Here is a 25,657-nt window from a genome sequence, read left to right on the forward strand (position 1 = left end):
GTAAAAATTGTCCACATAAAGATGGTACCCCTTGCCGAATAAGGGTGACACCAAGTCCCAAACTGTCTTCCCACTGCTCCCCAGGTAGTCAGGGCAACCGACCGGCTCCAGGGTCTGATCTTTTCCCTCATAGACCCGAAATTTGTGGGTATAGCCTGTGGCCCTTTCACAGAGCTTATACAATTTGACCCCATACCGGGCGCGCTTGCTTGGGATGTATTGTTTGAAGCCAAGGCGCCCGGTAAAATGTATCAGGGACTCGTCTATGCAGATGTTTTGCTCTGGGGTATACAAATCTGCAAATTTCTGGTTGAAATGGTCTATGAGGGGCCGAATTTTGTGGAGCCGGTCAAAAGCAGGGTGGCCCCTGGGACGGGAGGCGGTGTTGTCACTAAAGTGCAGGAACCGCAGGATGGCCTCAAAACGTGCCCTGGACATGGCAGCAGAGAACATGGGCATGTGATGAATCGGGTTCGTGGACCAATATGACCGCAATTCATGCTTTTTTGTCAGGCCCATGTTGAGGAGGAGGCCCAGAAAAGTTTTAAGTTCGGAAACTTGGACTGGTTTCCACCGGAAAGGCTGGGCATAAAAGCTTCCCGGGTTAGCGGTGATAAATTGTGTGGCATACCTGTTTGTTTCGGCCACAACTATGTCTAAAAGCTCCGCAGTCAAGAACAGCTCAAAAAATCCCAGGGCCGAACCGATCTGAGCCGTCTCAACCCGAACTCCAGACTGGGCAGTGAAAGGGAAAACTACAGGTGCGGCTGAAGTTGGGGACTGCCAATCAGGGTTTGCCAGCACCTCTGGGATTCTAGGGGCTCTACGGGCACGTCTTTGCGGTGTCTGCGACGGGGTCACTACTGCACGTGCCACTGTACCAGCTTCAACTGCCCTTCTGGTGCTCGCTACTTCACCAGGTTGTACGGCAGTGCTGGTACTAGGTCCAGGGAGGGCTGGGCTGCTGGTGTATGCCTCCCCACGTAATCAAACAGCACCAGCCCCACTCTGCTGCTCTTGAAGCGGATCCTGCGTAACCTGCGGTCTAGCGACACGGGGCCGGGTACGCCTGGTGGTATCAGGGACCTCAGCCTCCTCGTCCGAACTTTGGGTCAGAGAGCCACTGCTTTCTACAGGTTCGTATTCTGACCCGCTGGATTCATCAGATGAGGGTTCCCACTCCTCATCCGACTCGGTCAGAAGCCTGTAGGCCTCTTCAGAAGAATACCCCCTGTTAGACATGTGGGCAACTAAATTTAGGGGTATTCCCTGAGACTACCCAAGAAAAAAAAAGCAAGCCTGTCTTACAAAGGGGAGGCTAGCGAAGTACCGGAGGCCGCTGCGGTTGATAAAAAATATCAAAACTGATCTTTTTTATCGCCGCAGTGCGTGTAAAGTGAATGTGCAGTGATTAAGCAGTGGTGCGCCCCCCCCCCCCCAGTCGCAGTGCGCCCCCCACAGGATTCCCTCTCCCCTGCTCCTCCGATCGGAGCCCCAGCAGTGTAATGCTGGGGCTCCGATCGGTTGCCATGGCAGCCAGGACGCTATTGAAGCCCTGGCTGCCATGATAAGCTCCATGCTGCTCTGTGCACAAAGCATTGGGCAGCAGGGACAGTGTGAGCTCCTATTCACCCTGATAGATCTCTATCAGGGTGAATAGGACAAGGGTTCTAGTCCCTAAGGGGGCTAAAAGTTAGTTTAAAAAAAAAAAAAAAGTAATAAAAATAAAACCACCAAAATATTAAATATAAATGAAAAAGAAAGATTTACAAAAAAATAAAAATACACATTAACAATAAACATTAATTTTCAGCAGATTTGTGGGAATTTTTATTTTTTTTTCAAAAATGAAAATTCCCAGAATATCGGTATAAATTATCGGCTATTGGCCTGAAAGTTCACAAATTATCGGTATCGGCCCTAAAAAATCAATATCGGTCGATGTTACTGGAAAAAACGGTTTAAAATGGAAAATTTTGCAAAAAATAGCTGTTTTGGCACCGTTAAATTAGAGATTGCTTTGACCAACTTCTGTGTCAGTGTCCAGTCTCTCAACCACGCGTGGATATTAACCCCTTGGGGGTACATTGATTTGGAGCACCAGAGTGCATCTCAAATGCTCTAATTTAGGGCTACTTTAACAGTACCAAACATGCCGATTTTTCTCACGCGCGTGCAAAACGCATTAGAATGTTTTGCACTCGCACGGACAAATCGCGCGTGTTCCCGCAACGCACCCACACCTTTTCCTGCAACACCTGTGTGAAAGAGGCCTAAGAGTCTGTTTTTTTTGGGGTTTTAGCCGATTATCTTAGGTAGGGGCTCATTTTTTGCAGGATGAGAGGACGGTTTTATTGGCACTATTTTGGGGGCATATGACTTTTTGATCGCTTGCTATTACACTATTTGTGATGTATGGTGACCAAAAAATACCTTTTTTTGCACCAATTTTTATTTTTGGGACCGTGTGAGGGGTTAGGTCATGGGGTATTTTTAGAGAGTAGATTCTTACGGATGCGGCGATACCTAATTTGTCTACTGTTTTATTTATTTTAGTTTTAGTCTGAGAACCATATTTTTTTTGTTTCGATTGTCAGTGGCTAAATGGAATTTAAATCGGGGAAGGGGATTATAAATTTAGTACTCAACGGAAGTGTGGTACTCCCTGAAGCAACCAATAATGCAGAGGCCCGGATAATCGGGGCACGTGTCACACTGAGTGGTGATGTCCTTCCGTATCCCCCTCCTGTGACACACTCTGCACCCTTTTTTGGGTCCGTCCTTTCTTTCCAGTATGGGGGACCACACCTGGAAAGTGTAGGCCAGGGACAATCCGGGCGCCTCCTGTTCTGGAGGTACTCCGGCCTGCTCTTTCCCGGTCAGAAAAGATCAGGGCCTTGAGGACTGCCTCATAGAACTGGAGGAATTTCCCTGTGTTGCCAGCGCTCCGGGACAGCACAAAAGAGTTGTACAAGGCAACCTGTACCAAGTAGACCTGCAACTTTTTTGTACCATGTCCAGGTTTTGCGCATGGCATTATATGACTTGAGGACTTGATCAGAGAGATCAACTCCTCCCATATACCGATTGTAGTAGACGATACAATCGTGCTTGAGGACCATTGCTGCGGTACCTCGCACAGGGACAGGGGTGATGCCGTTACCGTGAATTGTGGACAGTACAAGGACATCCCTCTTGTCCTTATATCTGACCAGCAACAGGTTTCCACTGGTAAGGGCACGGGTCTTACCCTTGGGAATAGGTACCTGGAGGGGGTGGGTAGGGAGGCAGTGTTGATTTTTCCGCACGGTCCCACAAGCGGACGTGGATCTGGCGGCGAGGGACTGGAACAAGGGGATACTAGTATAAAAGTTATCCACGTATAGGTGGTAACCCTTATCTAGCAGTGGGTGCATAAGGTCCCACACAAGTTTCCCGCTAACACCCAGAGTGGGGGGACATGCTGGGGGTTCAATACGGGAATCTCGCCCCTCGTACACACGAAACTTGTAAGTGTACCCTGAGGTACTCTCACAAAGTTTGCACAGCTTAACGCCATACCTCGCCCACTTAGAGGGAACATACTGGCGGAAAATGAGTCTCTGCTTGAAAGCAACAGGGGACTCATGAACCGCGACCTCCCTTCCAGGTAAATAGGCCTCCAAAAATTTGGCCCCAAAGTGATCGATGACCGGCCTGATTTTGTACAGGCGGTCATAGGCAGGATCACCTTGGGGGGGACATGCTGCATTATCTGCATAATGCAGGCATTTCCGGATGGCCTCAAACCGAGTACGTGTCATGGCCGTACTGTAAAGTGGGGTCTGGTAGAAGATGTCCCCACTTCAGTACTGCCTGACACTGGGTTTTTTGACTAGGCCCATGTGCAGCACGAGGCCCCAAAACTTCCTCATCTCGGCTGCACTGACCAGAGTCCAGCCACCGGCCCTAGCGAAAAAGGAGCCCGGGTGTTGAGCAATGAACTGTTGTTCGTTTACTCCACCATCAGATTCACAAAGTGGTCACTGAAAAAAAAAGACTAAAATAGTCATATTCAGTGAAGCCCACTGTGGAAATCTGGATTCCTGCTTGGCCAACAAAATCAGGAATCGCAGGCTCAAAATGCTCTGTGGTACACCATGCAAGTTCACCGGTAGGGGGCTCCGGTGGACTTATCTGGTGGTCTGGAAAACTAGCACGAGCCCCAGAGCTTCTCGTACTAGTGTGGGCCACAGGGTCCCTAGCATGGCAGTCCCATTGCTCCGCCGCCTTGGGGGCTCATCATCATCGCTAGATAATGAGGAGGACGTGGATGACAAAAGGAAAGTGGGGTCATCCTCGTCCTCACTGGGGCTCTCGGAGTCGGAGGCAAGCTGGGAGTATGCTTCCTTGGCCGAGAACATCCGGCGGGCCATATTGGAGTGTGTGTATGCGTGTGTGGAAATCTTTATTTAGTGTGTTTGTGTGTGGGGGCACGGGTGTTTGTGGACTTTGCCCTAAAACGAACAGAAAAAAAAAAAAGAAATTAAATAATAGGCCCAAAAAAATTCTAACTTGCTGATCAGCCGTCCGAAGATGATCAGCGGTGGGGTGTGCGATGCGCTAACAGTGGCAGGGCGCTAAGAGTGCCGGCCAGTCAGCGCACGCAGAAAAAAATAAAAAATAAACTTGCGCCTCAAAAAATGTGTGTGTGTGTGTGTGTGTGGGGGGGATAAGGGGGCAAGCTGCAGCACCCCTGGGGGGTTTAGGGTCACGTAGCTGTGCTGTGGACTCCAGACACCCGATTAGGGTGATGCAACAGTTAAAACTTTTTTTTTCTCCCCACTAAACTTTACCTGAATATCCCTGCCTAACCTAACCTGTCCCTAACCTTTCTGTGCCAGATGGCACTGTGGAGAGTTAGAAGGGGGTGCTGGGCACAGATGGGCGTGCTGGCTCTGGAGATCCGATTGCAGGCTCCTCTCTCCTCGGCTCCCGGACACAGAAAGGAGGAGGAGAGCTGCAATAATTTGAACCTCCCGCCCACCCTGCAGCTAACGCCTGAATTGACCTGCGGTTTGCCGGGATCGCCGATAGGGGGCAGTCACAGGACCCACCCCGCGCATTGTCCCAGTGTGTGTCTGCTGATTGATTTCAGCAGCACCAAGTTACGATCACCGCCCGCTGCGCGGAGGTGATCGAAACTACACATGACCTATCGGTATGTCACGTGTCCTTAATAACCGGTACGTCATGTATCCCCAGGAGGTTAAAGGGCATCTGTCAGCAGCTTTGTCCCTATGACTCTGGCTGACCTGTTACATGTGAACTTGGCAGGTGAAGGCATCTGTGTTGGTCCCATGTTCATATGTGTCTGCATTGCTGAGAAAAATGATATTTTAATATATGCAAATGAGCCTCTTAGAGCAATGTGGGTGTTGCTGTTACCCTTAGAGGCTCGGCTCTCTCTGCAACTGCAGCACCCTCTGTGCTTTGACAGGGCCAGATGTGGTGATTTCCCTGTCAATCAAAGTGCAGAGGGTGCGACAGTTGCAGAGAAAGAGAGCAGAGCCTCTAGGTGTAACGGTAACACCCACATTGCTCTAAGAGTCTCATTTGCATATATTAAAATATCATTTTTCTCAGTAATGCAGACACATATGAACATGGGACCAACACAGATGCCTTCAGCTGCCAAGTGTACATGTAACAGGTCAGCCAGTGTCATAGGTACAAAACTGCTGACAGATGCCCTTTAACTTTTTTCTGTATAGGCACACAGAGTCCGTGCCATAAAAGCAGCATCCATCATCGCATGTCAATTAGTGGCCCTATTAAAGTAAATGGAGAACCAAACTAAGGCCTCATGCACACGACCGCTGTTTTATTCCGTGTCCGTTGTTGCGTTTTTCGTGATGCACCGTTTGTCATCCGCGTCCGTGGTTCCAGTCCGTCAAAAAAATATAACCTGTCCTATTATTTTTGCGGAAAACGGTTCGCCGACCCATTCAAGTCAATGGGACCGCTAAAAAACACGGAGGCACACAAGATTGTCATCCGCGTCCGCTTTTTTCCTATCATTTGCATGGCAAACCTGTCTTAAATTTTTTTTTTTACTTTCCTTTATGTCTGGTGGTCCTCCAAAAATAAAGGAAGACACACAGAAACAAAAACGGATCATGGAACCCCATTTTGCGGAACGGAACACAACAACGGTCGTGTACATGAGGCCTAACTCTATCCATTAGGCCTCATGCACACGATCGTTGTTGTGTTCCGTTCCGCGAAATGAGGTTCCGTTGTTCCGTGATCTGTTTTTGTTGCTGTGCGTCTTCCTTTAATTTTGGAGGATCACCAGACATGAAGGAAAGTAAAAAAAAGTCTAAGTCAAGTTTGCCATGCAAATGATAGAATAAAAAAAAAAAGGATGCGGACGCAGATGACAATCTTGTGTGCCTCCACGTTTTTTCACGGTCCCATTGACTTGAATGAGTCCGCGAACCGTTTTCCGTAAAAAAAAATATAGGACAGGTTATATTTTTTGGACGGACTGGAACCACGGATGCGGATGACAAACGGTGCATTAGCCGAATTTTCAACGGACCCATTGAAAGTCAATGGGTCAGCAGAAAATCACGAAAAACGGACATGGAATGAAACAACGGTCGTGTGCATGAGGCCTAATACAGATATGAAAAACCATCCGATCTGCATCCATATTGTTAGTGGGTCGGTACAAAAGAGGATTTTTTTAAATTTATGATTTATTGGAATCTGTGCAGGAAAACTGGGTGTGTATTAACCGACCTAAGCAGAAGCTGCTGATTTCCATCTGTATGGAGTTCTGAAAGCACGTCTGTATTAGACGTGCTTACAGTACTCCATATGGATGGAAATCAGCAGCTTCTGCTTAGGTCGGTGTGAATTAGACCTTATGACAGGGATCACGGGAGCTCTGCAGGGACAGACACACGGGGGCACGGTCAGATAAGATATACAGGCTTTATTTGGGTTCCCTGTCACAAGCTCAATGTGTATGAAGGCATTTGAAGCATGCAAGTGGGTGTGCCCGTGGTACCTATAGGAGATGAGTCAGCCCCCGGGGTGTGCCAGAGCCAGGCCTGTCTATGTCACATCGTGTGTTGGAAGCCCCACCTCGTGGGCATGTACTAACCATCTTTTGAAAATCACACCACTCTTAGTCCCTGCCCCTGCTAGTGTATATGGGAGGAAAGAAAAAAAAAAGGGTAATTAATTGAAATTCACTCGGAGCTGCCTCACACATTTTACAATTTGCACCAGAAGTGCGTGCATCCGCCCCCGGACCTGTAAGAAGGGCTGCCACATCTTACTCCACAGAATGGGACCTTCCAGGATCTCGGAGATCTCCTTACTGCTGCTGCTGATCCATCTGACATCTGCAATCCCAGGTAGGTACCGAATGCTCTCTCTCTATATATATACTGTAACTTACCTATCAGTGCATGCTTCCTAATGTGTTACTGTACATGCTTATGATGTGGTGTATGTGGTTACTAGAGCAATTACTAGATAGGTAGAGGGACTACAAGTTTCAGCAAGTCAGACTGCCATTATAAACAGTAGGACTACAAGTCTCAGCAAGTCAGACTGCCATTATAAACAGTAGGACTACAAGTCTCAGCAAGTCAGACTGCCATTATGAACAGAGAGGGACTACAAGTCTCAGCAAGTCAGACTGCCATTATGAACAGAGAGGGACTACAAGTCTCAGCAAGTCAGACTGCCATTATGAACAGAGAGGGACTACAAGTCTCAGCAAGTCAGACTGCCATTATGAACAGAGAGGGACTACAAGTCTCAGCAAGTCAGACTGCCATTATGAACAGAGAGGGACTACAAGTCTCAGCAAGTCAGACTGCCATTATGAACAGAGAGGGACTACAAGTCTCAGAAAGTCAGACTGCATTATAAACTGAGAGGGACTACAAGTCTCAGCAAGTCAGACTGCCATTACTTAAGTTATAATACACAGGAGAGTGGGACTACAAGTCTCAGCAAGTCAGGCCAGCACTCCTAGCTATAGAATGAGCTGCTTTTTGCCTTTCCCTCATTGGTCTCTTCACAGGAGGCCATTACTGGGGCATCCAAGTGGTGGGGGGAGTATTTTTACCTCAGATAACCGCTATACGTTAAGGGGGGGGGGTCGCCTGAGGTAACGGTTTCCCGTGGCAACGCAATAAATGACGTGGGTGTCATTATGGCTGTTGCTAGCTGACTCTCCTTTCGATACAGGTCAAATGGTGGCGCTATTACCGATAATTAGCAGGCAGCCGATAATTAGCAACGGTGACACAACCGGCTTTTACCTCACACACACTCACGAATGCTGCGCCTCTCCGAGGCCACGCCTACGTCATGAATGGGCCGCCGCTATCGCGTCTTCTGATTGGGCGACGTGAAATCTGCCGATCGCGAGCCTCCGCCCTCGGAGCCAATAGAAACGCAAAGAGGGCGGGGTTTAAGATGGGCGGTTAAATGTGGCGTCCTCTCCTTCTAGGACGATTTTTTATTAATTTTTTTTCCCGCCCATTTTGCGTGACGGGAGTGAGTGAGTGTGCGTCACTTCGTGAGTCCTTCGTGTGTAAGGATGTGGCGAGGGTGTGGTGGTTCCCCCCCTCCTCCTCCACTCTCGCTGCTCGAGATAAGAGCTTGTCACAAAGTCATGGCCCCTTGGTCTTGTTATGTGTATGTTTCCATAGTTTGCTTCTTGGGAGGTGGAGAGCTGAGGTGAAATTGAAGCCTCCACCTGCTGGTCCCGTAATAAAGTTTGATGGCTACTTTCTCACTTGCAGTTTGATGGCTACTTTCTCACTTGCAGTTTGATGGCTACTTTCTCACTTGCGTCAGAGGGTTCCGTTGCTGGATACGGCAATCTGGATGCAAACGGATGGCATTTGTCAGACGGATCTGGATGAGGACCCGTGTGACAAATTCATTGAAATACCAGATCCGTCTCTCCGGTGTCCTCCGGAAAAACGGATCAGGTATTTATTTTTTTCACAGATTTAAAGATTGCGCAGAACGGATCCGTCAATGCGGCAATTTTGATGCCAGATCCGGCATTAATACATGTCAATGGAAATTAAAGGAATTTCGGCAAGTGTTGAGGATTTTGGGCTGGAGATAAAAATGCAGCATGCCAAAAAAAAAAGGGACTGAATTTAAGGCATCCTGAGCGGATTGCTCTCTATTCAGAATGCATGGGGATAAAACTGATCCGTTCTTTTCCGATATTGAGTCCCTAGGACGTAACTCTATGCCGGAAAATAAAACCGCTAGTGTGAAAGTACCCTTATAATATAGGCAGCGTTAAAATATATCTCACTATTATGGCGCTGTGTACGGTGCAAGAAATGGCCAACGATCGGAATTCTATTCAAGGACTCCAGACTCTTTCTGTTGGGTTTGTTTAGACTGAAGACCAGTCGTCTGGCACATAAAAGGGTCTGTAATCTGCGGAAAAATCCTTTAATTTTGTAAGGATCTTTGCATCATGTCTATGCTCTCGGTAATAAAAGGGTAACTCTTAGATCTCCATATGACTTTTAAATGGACAGTCCCTTTAAATCCATGCTTGAATGGCAGTATTTTGGCTTCTATCGATCCCTTTTCGTAATCAACTGAGCTTCTTTTTGATCTTTTTCTACTATTTGGTCTTATCTCAGCCGTCCATGTTGCTCCAGCCTTCTCTACACTAATGTCTCAAGGAGCCACACCCTAAGGTGCCAAAGCTTCTGTTTAACCCTGACCAAGGCTATAACTGTACGGTATATACTCCGTCTATGTTCAAAACTTCAGACCTAAACAGCCAAAAGGCGCACATTACTTCCACGTCATCCCAGCCCGTGATCACTGGCAATGCGTTTACCCGATAAGACGTCATATGCTATTATACAGTACTGGAAAGTTCTTCTTACAATTCTAGTTATCATATACCAGGAATATTATAGGTAGGGAGTGGTAGTTCCACCACTACTAGGAGGCAGCTTGAAAAAGGTCCCTGAGAAGGAACCAGAATTTACCATTGACCTCTTCACTGCCCAGAACCTGCGCTTTACACTTTCACTACCAGGGATGTTAAAATTAAGAGGAAACTAAATAAAAATGGTAAGGTGGTCCCAAGATTGTTGCCCACAACCTATTTTTAGGAATTTCTTGTCACGGAGGTTTTAGAATGACTGACTAAGACGGATGTTTATACAAGGTTCCCCTGTGACTGTTGTCATGAGGGAAGGAACCATGGGCGGCCATGTATAGGGTGTGGTTGTTTCTTTGCAGCTATTTGCACCATCTTTCTGCTCTGAATGATACAAAATGGGCTAAGCTGCAATACCACAAACAGCCCATGAATTAGGGTACAGTGATGCAGTGACTTTGGGCACGACATGTGTCACACACCCAAGTATGGGAAAGGATGAGATCTGCACACCCTTAGTGGTGGGTGCTCGTAGAAGACGTATGTCAGTCTATTTCAAAGGAGAAATCCGCGGCACACCGGAAATTCTTTTTATGTGATGCTTTAAGGGTACTTTCCCACTTGCGTCAAAGTTTTCCGGTATTGAGTTCTGTTCTAGGGGCTCAATACCGCTGAAAAACTGATCAGTTTTATCCTAATGCATTCTGAATGGAGAGCAATCTGTTCAGGACGTCTTTAGTTCAGTCCTTTTACGGTATTTGGACGGAGAAAAAAATGCAGCAACAATCCTGAACACTTGGCAGAATTTTTTTTCCATTGGAATGTATTAGTGCCAGACCTGGCATTAAAATTGCCGCACTGACTGGTCCGGTCTTCCGATCTGCGCATGTGCAGACCTTTAAAAATGTAAAAAAAAAAAATATTTATACCGTATCTGTTTTTCTACCGGATCCGGTATTGCAATGCATTTGTGAGATGGCTCCGTCTACAAATGGTTGCCGTTTGCATACAGATTGCCGGATCCAGCGCAACTCACACGTTTGGGCGACCCCAGAATCGGCAGAAATCCAGCAATGTTTGACTTTTTTTATTATTATTCTTTGTGGTCTGTGGTCGTGGCAAAAGTGAGAGTTGTGTTATGACCACATTAATTTCTATGGCTACACTGCAACTTGGGCTCGCCATACGTCTCGTGCCCAAACTCGCCGTGTAGTCATACCCCAAGTATAGCGCTTTTTTTATCTCAAAACAGCCACGTGTTTATAATCTACCATCACCCCTTTAACACCATACACTCTGTTAGCGGTTATTGAAAGGGACACCCCCTTCACGCTGGCATACGTGTTACATATTAGAACGTTTGGAATTAAGATTAATTTGCATTAGGAAGTAGAAAAACGTTTACTAGAGGTAATGACTGCAGATTTTTTGTATTCTTCTCACGTTATTGAGTAACCTTAAAGGACACGCGTGTGAGTCACATCACATTATATTAGACTGCGTTAGATAAAGCGGTACGAAGAAAAGCAATTTATCGCAATGACAATGCACGTGCCTATGTGATATATAACCTTATCATATACAGCAGAGGTGAAGAGGACATAGTCATTGTAGACACTCGAAAGGGAATCTGATCAAGTGAACAGTCTTAAAGGGACAGTAAATGTGTAGTCTGTCTTCTCTGCTTCCCTAGTGCTATCTGTTATCAGCTACTTCAGACTAGGTAGGGCCGGACTGTAGTTCTTCATTGGGATGACTGTCTTCTCTGCTTCTCACCTAGTGCTATCTGTTATCAGCCACTTCAGACTAGGCAGGGCCGGACTGTAGTTCTTCATTGGGATGACTGTCTTCTCTGATTCCCACCTAGTGCTATCTGTTATCAGCCACTTCAGACTAGGTAGAGGCGGACTGTAGTTCTTCATTGGGATGACTGTCTTCTCTGATTCCCACCTAGTGCTATCTGTTATCAGCCACTTCAGACTAGGTAGAGGCGGACTGTAGTTCTTCATTGGGATGACTGTCTTCTCTGATTCCCACCTAGTGCTATCTGTTATCAGCCGCTTCAGACTAGGTAGAGGCGGACTGTAGTTCTTCACTGGAATGACTGTCTTCTCTGATTCCCACCTAGTGCTATCTGTTATCAGCTACTTCAGACTAGGTAGGGGCGGACTGTAGTTCTTCACTGGGATGACAGGAAGTCAAGAAAATTCCACCTATTTAGTAAGTTTCTCAAATCTGATCACCCCATCATTTAGACTCAGACTTGGTGCCGGAATTAACCTTTTGTGGCCTGACACCTAGATGAAGTAATATTGTAAAACCCTGACCTTCACAATAAATGTTGTAATAGATATGTATCATATAAACTATATACAGGCTGCATCAAACGTCCAGTATAATATCTTTTTAGGGTACGGCTACATGGCGATTTTGGACATAATACTATGACCCCAGAATGTCGGATTTTTTTAGCGATACAGAATACATTTGCGCTGGGCTCTTCATTTCTAATATCTTCCCCAGATAAGCTTTATAAGTGCTGGATAAAGTTCACGTGTGGGCGTTCGCCGTCCTCTGTTAATGTTTAAGCTTGAATTCTATTCGTGTCCCACTTGGTTATAATTGTAGGAGGTGAAATGTGACACGGGGCCATCACCTCGTGCTCTTTAGTGGCATGGCCCAGAATAAAATCCCATAGGTTGTCAGGCTTTAAAGGAAATCGTCTTGCAATACGTTTTATCTGAAGGAACAAAGCCGCGATGTGAAGAATAAATCTTGTCGAGACTCTTGTGATGGGTCTTGAGCTTTTCATTTTCACGGCCACATCCTCATGAACATAAGGCGATTGCATTCTTCAGATATCTGTGGTTTGAGAAGCCCTGCCCTGCAATATGCTGTATTGGGAACCTCTGTAGCAGCCCCCATATCTGCCATGCAACATGGGCAGTAAAGAAGATTTTACTGGACCATACCAACCCAACATGGAGGTGTGCTGGCGAGTGAACCAACAACAAGGGGGGGGGGGGGCAGAATTTTTTTTTCTTAAGCCCTCCTCCGCTCATTGTATTTCCACGATTCATTATGTGTATACTGAATACACCCAGGCGCGAGACCACTCCCGATCTTGCAAAACCTGATATATACAAAAACAGGGCAGCTTTAGGATGTTCTAACTTGTTTTAGGGTGTAATGAAAAGAGGGTGCCGCGACAAAGTCGAGGAGATTTTGGCGCACGTTCAGGATCGTATATTTCTCCCTCCCACGTGAAAATGCCTTCGTTCCTCTGAGAGACTGGAATAGACGGGGCTGACTTTATGCTGGTGGTATGCGAAAGCTTTAGCCACTCCTATGTGAAATGAATCCGCGCTCCTCTCCCTGCCGGGAAGTCTTCACCAGATGGAAACTGCAGGCCAATATAGTAACATACTCTCCTCAAAGTGGAGCTTTGCTTTGAGGTCCCTTGAAATATGGTATTCTGGAATTGCATTATGAGCGATTGTGCAATTTAATGATATCTCCATCATTGCAGACATTTAAGGCTGTCAAATTCTCCTCCAGGGAGGGAAGGGGCTAATGACGGATCTGTCGCCAACATTACACCTGCCTCTTCTGGATACCTAAGTTCCCTCTCCTGAGGTGGTTTCCAGGTTCTTCCCATATGATCCTGCAGTCAGTCTGTGTCAGGTGCATTCCCTTATGTCAAATCGTAGAGGCCCCGGGCATTGGAGTAACAGCTTCTATATGTATATATTTATCACACTGACTTGCTAGCTGTCATGTGCTAGACCTTCAGGCTTTTTCTTTTCACAGCCCCTTCGGTTTTAGTCAGTGCTTGATCCACGACTGGATCTGTTTACAGTAAATCCCTCTAATCCAGCATTCGATAGACAGGACACTCTAGACCAGGCATGCTCAACCTGCGGCCCTTCAGCTGTTGCAAAACTACAACTCTCAGCATGCCAGAACAGCTTACAGCTATCAGCCTACAGCAGGGCATGGTGGGAGTTGTAGTTTTACAACAGCTGGAGGGCTGATTATAGCCAATTATACGACTAGCTTTATGTTGCTTGGTGCCCTGTGCAGTACCTTTGATGTAACATATAGGGGACCATTTGCCATTTTTTATGCCATTCTTAAAGGAGTTGTTCACCCCTGCGGGCCTTTCAGGCAGCCCCCCCCCCAGCATGGCCGGACCTGCCTAGGGAATCATACTCACCTGATCCTTGCTGCTGGGTTCCCTTCCCCTGGTTTGACACGGGTCACGTGAACTCCAATGACTGGCTGCAGCGGTGACGTGTCTCCCATGCATCACATGAGCCAGCTACGGCCCCCCCAGGGCTGAGCAACCCCTTTGTTCAGTCCTCTGTTGGCATCAGATGCATCACAATTATTAAGAGGTGCAGTGGCGCATCTGGGCAGGTCCCTTTGCCAGGACTGAAATCTATACCAGCAAGGGTGTAACATCTATGCCAGCGTCTACTCCTGGCAAATATTATAGTAACTGTGCCAGGCACGCTATGCCCTGCCCTGCCCACTCCCTCCTACACCCATTTTTTAGAAAAGTGGTGAGCAAGGTGCAAAACCACATGTTGCATATGCCATACCTTGAGACTTTTTCATGCCAGATTTTTGGCATACTGAGGTTGATAAGCCTCAACACCCAAATAATACAATCGTACAGTGCTCAAATACCATTGCTATAAGTTTCCAAAGTAACATGAAAATGGTGATAAAAAAAAAAATTATTTTAGGCTGGTTTTATATATTTTGGCATTTAGGCTATTGGTATCATAAATTCATTATATTAAATTTTGTTTCTCTCACCTAGCGACCACTAAGTGTGACAGAAACCAGTTCCAATGTGACGATGGGAAATGTATCCCATACAAGTGGGTCTGCGATGGCAGTGAAGAGTGCAGGGATGGGTCTGACGAGTTTCCCGAGACCTGCCGTAAGTACCAGCGCTACGTAAAATATACAGTGTAGAACCATGAAATATAACTTGGTACTTAATATGTTCTTGTGTTTTTTTCCCCCATCAGGGCATAAAACATGCAGCCCTGACCAGTTTAGCTGTGGTGATAGGTCAAACCGATGTATCCCCAAGTCATGGCAGTGTGATGACCAAGAAGACTGTGAAAATGGCTCCGATGAGAAGGACTGTGGTAGGTGATCCGGCTGCCCTGTTCAGCTGACGTAGACCTTGTCTTCAATGGAAACTATTATGAGCTTCGCCATATCTAGTTTATGTCTAATTGGGCCTCGTTCTACCTGTACAGCTCGCAAGCCCTGTGCCTCTGATGATCAGTTCCAGTGCCGCAGTGGAATGTGCATCTCTCTCGAATACCAATGTGACGGTGACAACGACTGCGACGACGGCAGCGATGAAGACACTTGCCCTCCTCCCACTTGTAATCCAGCCTTTTTTCAATGCAAAAACTCAACCCTCTGCATCCCCAAACTATGGACATGTGATGGGGATCCTGACTGTGAAGACGGCTCCGACGAGGAGAGCTGTGAAGGAAAGGAGCCGATCAAGACGGACAAACCCTGCTCCTCTTTGGAGTTCCACTGTGGGAGCGGCGAGTGTGTGCATATGAGTTGGAAGTGTGACGGACAGTTTGACTGCAAGGACAAATCTGATGAAAAGGACTGTGGTACGTACCTAGGCAGGACATATAATGAGCTATACCTGCTTTTCACACAGAGGTGATGACTGTAGTGTACATTGAGCTGAAAGGATGTCTGTTTCCCAGCTATGTGGAGCAGGAGCTTCATAAATTAATTTGTACTGTGAAAAACTATTTCCAAATGGTACCTTGGAACCGAACCCGAGTTCAGTAAATGTTTTTTTACAGTACAAATAAATTTATGAAATTATTATGCAAAGTCAATAACTTTGGCTCATCTGAGCCAATACATTCTAATACTGTACGAAGCTCCTGCTCTGTACAGTATTAGAACAAAGTTTTATGCAAATCGACTTCGGATGTTTCATCCGAAGTCAATTCGCTCATCCCTATTGATGACCAGTGTTTCGGCCCTAATTGACCAGGCACCTCTTAGGGATTTAACAGGTGTTTTATAGATCTAGTTTCTTTGCTGTTTTTCTCGTTAGTAGCTTTAACATCAAGCTGTTAAAGAGCAGAATAATGCAGTGGTTTAGAGGTTTCCCTGTTTAAATTTGCAAATAAACTATTTAATAAAATATATACTATAACTTATTTTAAAAAATAAACTATCGTACATATATGTATATTTTTGGTGAATAAGGCACTATGGTCCTGATTTACCAATCCTGTAGATGACGTAAGCTTATACAGGCCGTCTAGACCTGCACCAGACTTATCACAGGGCTCAGGCCGGATGATGAATCTGGTGCAGGGATCAGACTCTTTTCTTTGACTCTGTACCAACTATTGGTTGGTTTATCGTACTTTTTACACCAGAATTGTGGCACAAAATGGCCCATCTTAGGCCCCGTCTAGCGAAGCTTAGACCTTTTTTCAGCTGAGACCTGACCCCTTGTTGAGCATGTTGGAAGAAAGTATAACAACCCTGGATGCGCCAAATTGTGCTTAAATCTAGGCCTAAGTATGCCCCAAAATGGAAGACTGAAGCGGCTCTCTGTTTGCACCTGACCTGCTCCTGCTGGACTGGAGCTTTAGAGCAGCAATGTCTTTTGACTTGGGACCTGCACTGCACACTGTTATAAGACAATGGACAGTCCATAAGGGGTTAAACCAGCCATATAGACCGTAAATGGTTCACCTGTGAGTCCCCGCAACTTAATTTTAATTTGTACTTAAATTGCAGAAAAACCAACCTGCAGCCCAGATCAGTTCCAGTGTAACAACGGGAAATGCATCCATGGCAGCCGGCAGTGTGACCGACAATACGACTGTGAAGATCTAAGCGATGAAATGGGCTGTGTAAACGGTGAGCATCATAACCTGACGACATATCGTAGGGTCTACAACCATGACAAAGGGCAGCCTCCAAAGGTTCCTCAGAAACGTTAAATATCTTTCATTTTCTCAAATCAGCCACGAGGTGTGAGGGCCCCGACAAGTTCAAGTGTTCAAGTGGAGAATGCATCAGTATGGACCAAGTGTGTAACGTTGCCAAAGACTGTAGAGACTGGTCAGATGAACCACTAAAGGAGTGTTGTAAGTATAAAAACCCCAGGAACATCTGCCTGTCATTAACTGCAAGCTTTCTGTAGATACTTACAATATGTGCTATCTCCTATTTAACAGCCCTGAATGAATGCATGGAAAAAAATGGCGGCTGCTCCCATATTTGCAATGACCTCAAGATTGGATACGAGTGTTTATGCCCGGAGGGATATCGCCTAGTTAATGGAAGGAAATGTGAAGGTAAATTGGTGTCTAAAGTCTGCTTTGGTTTTAATGGCCCCATTATCACATGCCTAGTGCAATGTCATCTTCACTCAGGTTATGCTTTATGAGGTACAAAGAATTTATATAGGTCTCAATCTTCATCCCTTCAGATATTGACGAATGTCTGCGACCTGATACCTGCGGCCAAATCTGCACTAACTTGGAAGGAAGCTACAAGTGTGAATGCTATGATGGCTACCAAATTGATCCAAAAACAGGGTCCTGCAAGAGCACTGGTGAGTACAATGTTGGGTCCTGCAAGAGCATTGGTGAGGCACCCCATCTATTAAAGGGAACCTGTCACCTGGATTTTGTGTATAGAGCTGAGGACATGGGTTGCTAGATGGCCGCTAGCCCATCCGCAATACCCAGTCCCCATAGCTCTGTGTGCTTTTATTTTGTAAAAAAACAATTTGATACATATGCAAATTAACCTGAGTCCTGTCCCTGACTCATCTCAGGGACAGGACTCCTCTCAGTTTATTTTGCATATGTATCAAATCAGTTTTTTTTACACAATAAAAGCACACAGAGCTATGGGGACTGGGTATTGCGGATGTGCTAGCGGCCATCTAGTAACCCATGTCCTCAGCTCTATACATAAAATCCCGGTGACAGGTTCCTCTTAAGCCCATATGCCCTAGAAAGGAGTTGTGGTAAACCAGCCAGCAAACAGCGGCGCTTATCGGCTATTTTCATTGCTGCCCATGGGAGCTACAGAAACAGCATTGCATTGCTGCAAGCAACGGCGCTCTCCACTGTTCCCGGCTGGCTGGTGGTGAGAAATGTGTCTCATCCCGCCTTAGTAAGGGCAAGATGGGACAACCCTCTTAATGAGACATCCATTTAACTTATGTTTCATTTCCACAGGACCGGTGGCTTACCTCTTCTTCACCAACCGTCACGAGGTGAGGAAGATGACGCTGGACAGGAGCGAGTACACAAGTTTCATTCCAAGTCTCAAGAATGTCGTGGCATTAGATATGGAGATAGCAAGCAATAAAATCTACTGGTCGGATTTATCCCAGAAGAAAATTTACAGGTAATGAGAGTGACTTGTCCCTTGTGTGTGTCTCCGTATTTGCCATTGGCTTTACATTCGGAAATTCTCATGAAGTAACCTTTTTATTCATATATCCCTACAGTGCTTTAATGGACAAGGCCCATAACTTTTCCCACCATGAGACTGTAATCAGCAATGAAATTGTATCTCCAGACGGTATTGCAGTAGATTGGGTTCATGCCAACCTATACTGGACAGACTCTTACATTGGCACCATCTCTGTGGCCAATACTGCCGGGTCCAAGCGAAAAACACTCTTCAGCCAAGGTCTGGCTAAGCCACGAGATATTGTGGTGGATCCTACAAAAGGGTAAGGAACATCTGTCTTCTCTGTCCACATGTACCATCTCCAGCTCCTAGATCAGATGGCTTTCCAGCTATTGCAAAACTACATCTTCCAGCATGCCCTGACAGCATGCTGGGAGTTATAGTTTTGCAACAGTGAAAAGCCTCAGGATGGAGATCATCGGTGTATTCATTTATGATTGCCTTACCCATATTTAATCTCCCCTTCTTTACTTTTTTAGGTTTATGTACTGGACCGACTGGGGTGCCCCTGCCAAGATTGAGAAGGGTGGTTTGAATGGAGTAGACAGACAAACTCTGGTCGACAGTGATATTGAATGGCCTAATGGTATCACACTGGGTGAGTAATGGAAGAACACAGTGAAGGGGGTGGGGCATGACACTAGGTTTTTCTTTCAATAGATTTATCATATAACGCCCCCTCAGGTTGAATTTTGCTTGGAGTGTTCTTTTGATTCAGATGTAACCTATATAGGACATTATTGAGAATTCTATCTCTTACGTGTTGTGTATTTACCTTCAGACTTGACCCATCAGAGACTCTACTGGGTGGATTCCAAGTTGCACACTTTGTCCAGCATTGACGTTACTGGAGACAATAGAAGGAAGGTCATTGTTGATGAGCATTCCTTATCTCACCCATTCGGCCTCACAATCTTTGAGGTAAGTTTTTTCTATATATTTTTGCCATAGACATTACAGCTCTCTTCAAGTAGTCAGTTCTGCCAAGTATTTCCCTCAGTGTGTTCTCTCTTAGGGTCTATTCACACGTCCGTTGTTTGTTTCCTGATCTGTTCCGTTTTTCTGCTGAACAGATCTGGACCAGATCTGGACCCATTCATTTTCAATGGGTCCTGAAAAAAAACGGACAGCACAATGTCAGATTTTTTTTCAGGACCCATTGAAAATGAATGGGTCCAGATCTGGTCCAGATCTGTTCAGCAAAAAACGGAACAGATCAGGAAAGAAACAACGGACGTGTGAATGGACCCTTATACGTAGTGAGCTTACAACGCTCGAACCAGCTCTAATCTTATTAGTTGTTCCTCTTCTAACCTTCTTTAACCTTTATTTTTCATTTTGAAGGATCTGGTCTTCTGGACGGATATTGACAATGAAGCTATATTCAGCGCTAACAGGCTGACCGGGGAACAAATCACGAAAGTTGCAGAAGATCTGTTATCACCAGAAGACATTGTCTTGTATCACAATAGGGGACAGCCTAAAGGTAGGTAGCCTGGGGTCCTTGCAGAGGAAGCAGTAAGGATTGGGCATTGTGTTCATCACATCTTTCTCAGCATGACATAAAAGCCTATTATACGGCTAGGGCTCCCGATCATGCAATGCGATCTCCAATGCCTGGTACAGTTATTGCTCTAGCCATTGGAATCCAGCGACACAAGAGATTGCAGCAGCAACCAGGGCACAGTGTATAGAGCTGTTCCTGGTGCACTGTGGCCCCTGCACTAGTGTCAAGAGTCAGGCCTCCTCACCAGTCTGATATAGATGACCTGTCCTAAGTGTCCCGGAAAACCTCTTTAATATATTCATTTCTAAAACATAAAGTTATATAGCTATATTAATGTATGATTTTTTTTTTTAGTATCACTTATTTTTACGTCTTTATTCATTTTAGCGGAAAACTGGTGCCAGTCCGAAAATGGAGGATGTCAATACCTGTGCCTGCCGGCCCCACAAATCACTGCAGGTTCCCCCAAGTTTACTTGTGCGTGTCCTGATGGAGAGCACCTGGGCACAAACGGCAAGAGCTGTGTAAAAGGTGAGCTCGCTACCTTCAGACAGTGCCTGCTATTGCTGTAGTGTCATTTTTATACTATTTTGTTAGTGCATTATATGATATTCCCTTTTGTGCCTAGGACAGAACTGATATGCTTTATTTTGCATCGTCCAGGGCCTGAGGGGACAGTGAATAATTGTTTTCTTTGGTGTCTTGTGTCATGGCACCCGCCTTAAGCCAGCATTAGGCAGACTGTAACACAGTATACCGTATTTTTCGCTTTATAAGACGCACCTAGGTTTTTGAGGAGGAAAATAAGAGAAAAATAAATTTGACCCAAAAGGTGTGCTTTTGGTGGGTTTTAAACTAATGGTGGTCTGTGGATGACACTATTATGGGGGATCTGTGGATGACACTGTTATGGGGGGATCTGTGGCTGATGCATTGTTATGGGGGATCTGTGGATCACCCACTGATTTGGGGAGATCTGTGAACGATGCACTGTTATGGGGGGATCTGTGGATGACACTATTATGGGTGATCTGTTGGATGACACTGTTATGGGGGATCTGTGATTGACACACATATAGCATCTTATTCTTGGTCCCCTCATGGCCCTATGTGTTACAGTATTACATTATTAATGTTATTAATGTGTCCCCTCATGTCCTTGTGTAAATAGTGACCCCCATTACACCAGGCCCCACTCACAGCAGTCTTTACATGTAAAGTCTGTTTATTTAATGCTCAAGCAGTGGATCTGGTTTGTTAAACTAGCGTAATCGTCTGTAGTAGTACTCACTATCATAGCGGCGGGCAGGCCGGCAGCATAACGTCACTCGCTCAGTCACGCTCCTGCTCCGCCAGCTTCATTAATGAAGTGGGAGGAGCATGACCGAGTGAGTGACGTTACACTGCCAGCCTGCCCGCCCCTTTGATAGGGAGTACTACTCACTACTCACCCCCCCGTGATTGAGGTTTACTCTGACTGATACATCGCATGCCGCGCTGTGCAGCATAGGGGCCAGCAATGTATCAGTGTCATTCCCCCCCCACACTTTTTTGGGAAAGAAGTGTGTCTTCTAAAGTGAAAAATACGGTATCTCTTTTAACTGAAATGTTTTAATAACCTGAAAACTGTAATAAAAGGCTGGATTGTCTAACAAATGTATTTTTCATCTCTACAGGACCAACATCTACAGACGCATTTGTCAGCTCGGCTCCTGTCACAACAACAGCAACTCCCAAGAGCACGACTTTAGCAAAACTGATCACCAGCGCATCTAGGAGGCCTTCTACTGCTAAGCCCCATCAGCCTACAACAAGGCCATCAACCACTGTTACAACAACCACTAGTCAGCCAAGCACAACACAAAGCGCCAAAAGAAACCTAGATCTCTCTACGGCAGGGATTACGAGCTCCACAGAATCACATCAAGGTACAACTTCCAATATGTAAAAATGGATGCATGTTCACAATTGAAGCTTGGAAAGTACCAAATTGACTTTTTTACTGAATTTATGTGATGGCTTTGTTGACAGGAGTGAATAATGGTGATGTAAAGATGGAGACTTCAGAATCTCATTCTCATTCTAATGTCCTCTACGCTGTGATACCTGTTGGTGAGTTCAGCATTTCACCTTCGCCCCCCTTCCCAAACAGCGCCACTCTTCTCCATGGGGCTGTGCCTTGTATTGCATAACTCCATTCATTTCAATAGGGTTAAGCCACAATCCCAGACACAACCAATAGGGAAATGCAGACCCTTTTTATTCTATTCTCACACTATACACTTAAAGATGACCATAGACCAATTTTTTTTTTAAAAGGTAACTGTCTTTTTTTCTTTAAAAAATCAATTTGAGCATATGTTACTGCTGCAGCAGCATTATGCATAAAGCAATATTTAGTTTCTTCACATACCACTGTTTTCCTTGAGTTTTTCCCTTAGTTACGGCTGTTTAAACATTTACAATATGAGAACTTTCTCAAGATGGCTCCTCTGCCAGTTCTCTGAGGCCAAAACTGTCTTCCCTCACTTCCCATGCACACTTGCTGTAGCCAGCAGCTTCCTGCCAGCCAATCAGATTGGATTACTGAGAGACACGCCTCCTCACTCTGAAGTCTTATGCAGGCATGCAGTGTGAAGGACCGCCCCTCTGTCTTCTGTTTACATTAAGTTGGGAGACAGATGAGCCCTAGCAACAGTCTTTTAAGGGAGCAGTGGAAAGGGACAGAGGACATTAATGAAAGCTGTTATTATAAGGTAATTACAGATCTTTTGGCAATCATTGACAGACTAGCTCAGGTATACATTCCTAGCTCTAATAAACTAGCAAATAAATAAAAAAATAATACCGTTATCCTTTAAGGAACAATCTTATAACGTTGCCTTTTTCTTTCTCTCTTCCAGTTATACTCTGCTTGCTTTCATTCGGAGGCTTTCTCTTGTGGAGAAAGTGGAGATTGAAAAACACCAATACTATTCACTTTGAGAATCCTGTATACCAGAAAACAACAGAAGAAGATGAGATTCACATATGTCGGAGTCAGGATGGATACACCTATCCTTCAGTAAGTATTTAAGATGCAATGGCCCAAAATTTCTACCATTTTGAAAAAAAGATTGTGTCTCATGACAGACAACCCCTTTAATAGTAAAGCAAAAGTGGCAATCTGCTAGTCACCGCTGGCTACTGAGACCTGCAGCAAACAGCTGATTTTCCAGGCTGTCCTCTGCTGCAGCCATTATTGTGGAAATGTAGTGTTGCGTACGGTCATTTAAATGTATGCGCAAGTACTTAAATGTTCTGCCAGACCAGGTCTGTCCATCTAAGATCCACTGCTTCGTAGTTGCTTTTTCTTCTGGTTTATACAGCACGATCCCAAGCTCTATTTCCTAGTAGGGCATATGAAAAAGGGTTTTTGAGATGAGTCGGACCCTTTTGAATAGCTATAAAGTGACTTAAAGGGGTTGTCTCACTTCAGCAAGTGGCATTTATTATGTAGAGAAAGTTAACACAAGGCATTTACTAATGTATTGTTATTATCCATATTGCTTCCTTTGCTGGCCAGATTCCATGGTTACGACCACCCTGCAATCCATCAGTGGTGGTCGTGCTTGCACACTATAGGTAAAAGCACTTGCCCATATACTTTCCCATGGTCCCTGCCACCAGAGAGGCCGGTGCTTTTTTTTTTCTATAATGTGCAAGCAGGACCACCACTGATGGATTGCAGGGTGGTCGTAACCATGGAAACGAGCAGTGTATAATGTGATGGGAAAAGGAGTCTAGCTTGAAAAGGAAGCAATATGGACAATAACAATACATTAGTAAGTGCCTTGTATTAACTTTCTCTACATGATGCTGAAATTAGACAACCCCTTTTAGGTTTAGCTCATCTATGGTACCCCAGACCACCTCCAGTCAGATTTGTACTCCTGTGGTCTGTGCTTGGTGCTTGGATCGTGTAACTGCCCTGTTTTGGTTGTGGTCACCTATACTGTCATAAGATAAGCTTAGAAACATATATGTCATATGTTTCACCTTGTTACCTGCTTCACATGGCTCATCACTAAACCCTGATCCACGTTCCTATCTTCACAGAGGCAGATGTTGAGCTCCGAAGACGACATTGCTTGAAACCCTAACCAAATGTGCCTATCACCAAACTCTGCTGCTCAAAAATATCAGGGGCAATGACTGCTAAACCCAAAAATGTATCCGTCCAGACAGCGATACCATCCAGCACAGTCTGGAGTTCTTGAGATTATTTTTTTACTTTTTCTGTCCACGTTTTGTTTTGTTTTTCTCACTAAACCACTGAACATAGGGCCCAGAGACTGCGGTTACTATATTTTTATGGGACTTATTTATGAAGATACCTGTGTTCTTGAAGTTGTGCCATTGTCTCCTCCCTCGCGCCTCTAGACTATCTGCAATGCAAGATCCGCTTCTCCTAAATGAAGGACTATACTGATGAGGTCTGTGAAGGGTGGGAAGAGACTGGAGAAATCTGAGCACTGGGGGGACTATGAAGGACTGAATGTGAGGATCCTGCTGGTTTTTACTTTATGTTTTGCTTTAAAAGCACAAAATCGTTCTAAAAAAAACACTAAAAGAGTCAAACATTGAACTGGAGAGTAATGAGGAGAGGCCGGTAAAGGAACTGTGGATGTATCCTCAGGGCATCAGACATGTTTACTGCCTTGAGGTTAACCTCGGGGTTTGGAGAGCCACCGTTTTTTTTATAGCTGCTGTGCCCTCCCGAGCTACAATGTAGCAAGCCACTAAAGGCCACGAATCACCCACAAGTGCCTAATCGACTACCACCAATTGCTTTCGATCCTTTGTTTCTCTGAAAGCTCATCCTCTTTGTCTCAAGTGTTTTGTATATAGTTTTTATATAGGAGCTTGTCGTCACTTTTAATTTGAACAGATTGGTGGCTTTTTGCCTGCCTGTATCCGACAGGGTATGATGGTGGAGAACAAGGTTTTGACGTATGGAATCTGGGAAGTTTGGCTGTTTCTTAAGCTTTAATTCTTCGTGCAAAGTTACAATGATAAAAACTGTTTTCAGTGGTGCTACCTGCAGTGGGAGAAGGCGAGGAGCCTGTTTTCTTACCACGCTGCCTTAATTTGCAACTGCTACTTGAAATCTCAACTTTTGGCTGCATGAGAGCTAAGCCGGGTGTAGAACTGTTGATCTAAATATGGCGAGGATGGCCGCCGTGGGTGATAAGCAGATGCCAAACATTTGTGGAGACGCTTATCCTGGGATTGACAACGGAATCAAATAGAGATTGGGTCTAGCGGGCATCAATTTATCTGGCTATGTCCACGTGTAACAAAAAAAAGCTGCAGATTTTCCTTCAGATTTTTGAGTGGAAAATCCACAGCATAAGGGCTCATGCACACGACCGTATGTATTTTGTGGTGCGCAAAAAACCCAAAAAACCGGATGACGTCCGTATTGCATCATGTAACAATGGCTGCCTGCAAAATGGACAAGAATAGGACATGTTCTGTCTTTTTGCGGAACGGACACGGAATGCACACCGAGTTATTTCCATTTTTTGTGGCCCCATTGAAATGAATGGTTCTGCAGAAAAAAACTGACAAAAAATACGTTTGTTTGCATGAGCCCTAATGCTGTAGCAAATCTTCAGCATGTCAATTTGCTCTGCAGCCACAAACGTGGATTTTGC

At 45.4% G+C, this 25,657-nt stretch overlaps 1 protein-coding gene across 1 annotated transcript; it reads left to right on the forward strand.

Annotated features, from left to right (window-relative positions):
- The first annotated feature begins 7,217 nt into the window (after nt 1-7,217).
- Nucleotides 7,218-25,551, forward strand: LDLR (low density lipoprotein receptor). The gene is made up of 18 exons (XM_044278834.1): nt 7,218-7,409; nt 14,766-14,888; nt 14,980-15,102; nt 15,217-15,594; nt 16,754-16,876; nt 16,984-17,106; nt 17,197-17,316; nt 17,451-17,576; nt 18,211-18,382; nt 18,486-18,713; nt 18,931-19,049; nt 19,233-19,372; nt 19,796-19,937; nt 20,346-20,489; nt 21,635-21,886; nt 21,990-22,070; nt 22,862-23,022; nt 24,057-25,551. The coding sequence occupies exons 1-18, from the start codon at nt 7,340-7,342 to the stop codon at nt 24,090-24,092; spliced, it is 2,661 nt and encodes an 886-aa protein (XP_044134769.1). The 5' UTR covers nt 7,218-7,339; the 3' UTR covers nt 24,093-25,551.
- The last annotated feature ends 106 nt before the right edge of the window (nt 25,552-25,657 follow it).

Source organism: Bufo gargarizans, chromosome 2, assembly GCF_014858855.1.
Source record: "Bufo gargarizans isolate SCDJY-AF-19 chromosome 2, ASM1485885v1, whole genome shotgun sequence".
In the NCBI taxonomy this organism is placed as follows: Eukaryota; Metazoa; Chordata; class Amphibia; order Anura; family Bufonidae; genus Bufo; species Bufo gargarizans.

Bases quoted from the DNA above. Each gene is read 5' to 3' on its own strand.
- LDLR (XM_044278834.1), top strand. From the start codon at position 7,340: ATGGGACCTTCCAGGATCTCGGAGATCTCCTTACTGCTGCTGCTGATC. The intron at 14,889-14,979 runs GTAAGTACCAGC...TTCCCCCATCAG, and splicing joins CGAGTTTCCCGAGACCTGCC to GGCATAAAACATGCAGCCCT. The intron at 17,107-17,196 runs GTAAGTATAAAA...CCTATTTAACAG, and splicing joins TGAACCACTAAAGGAGTGTT to CCCTGAATGAATGCATGGAA.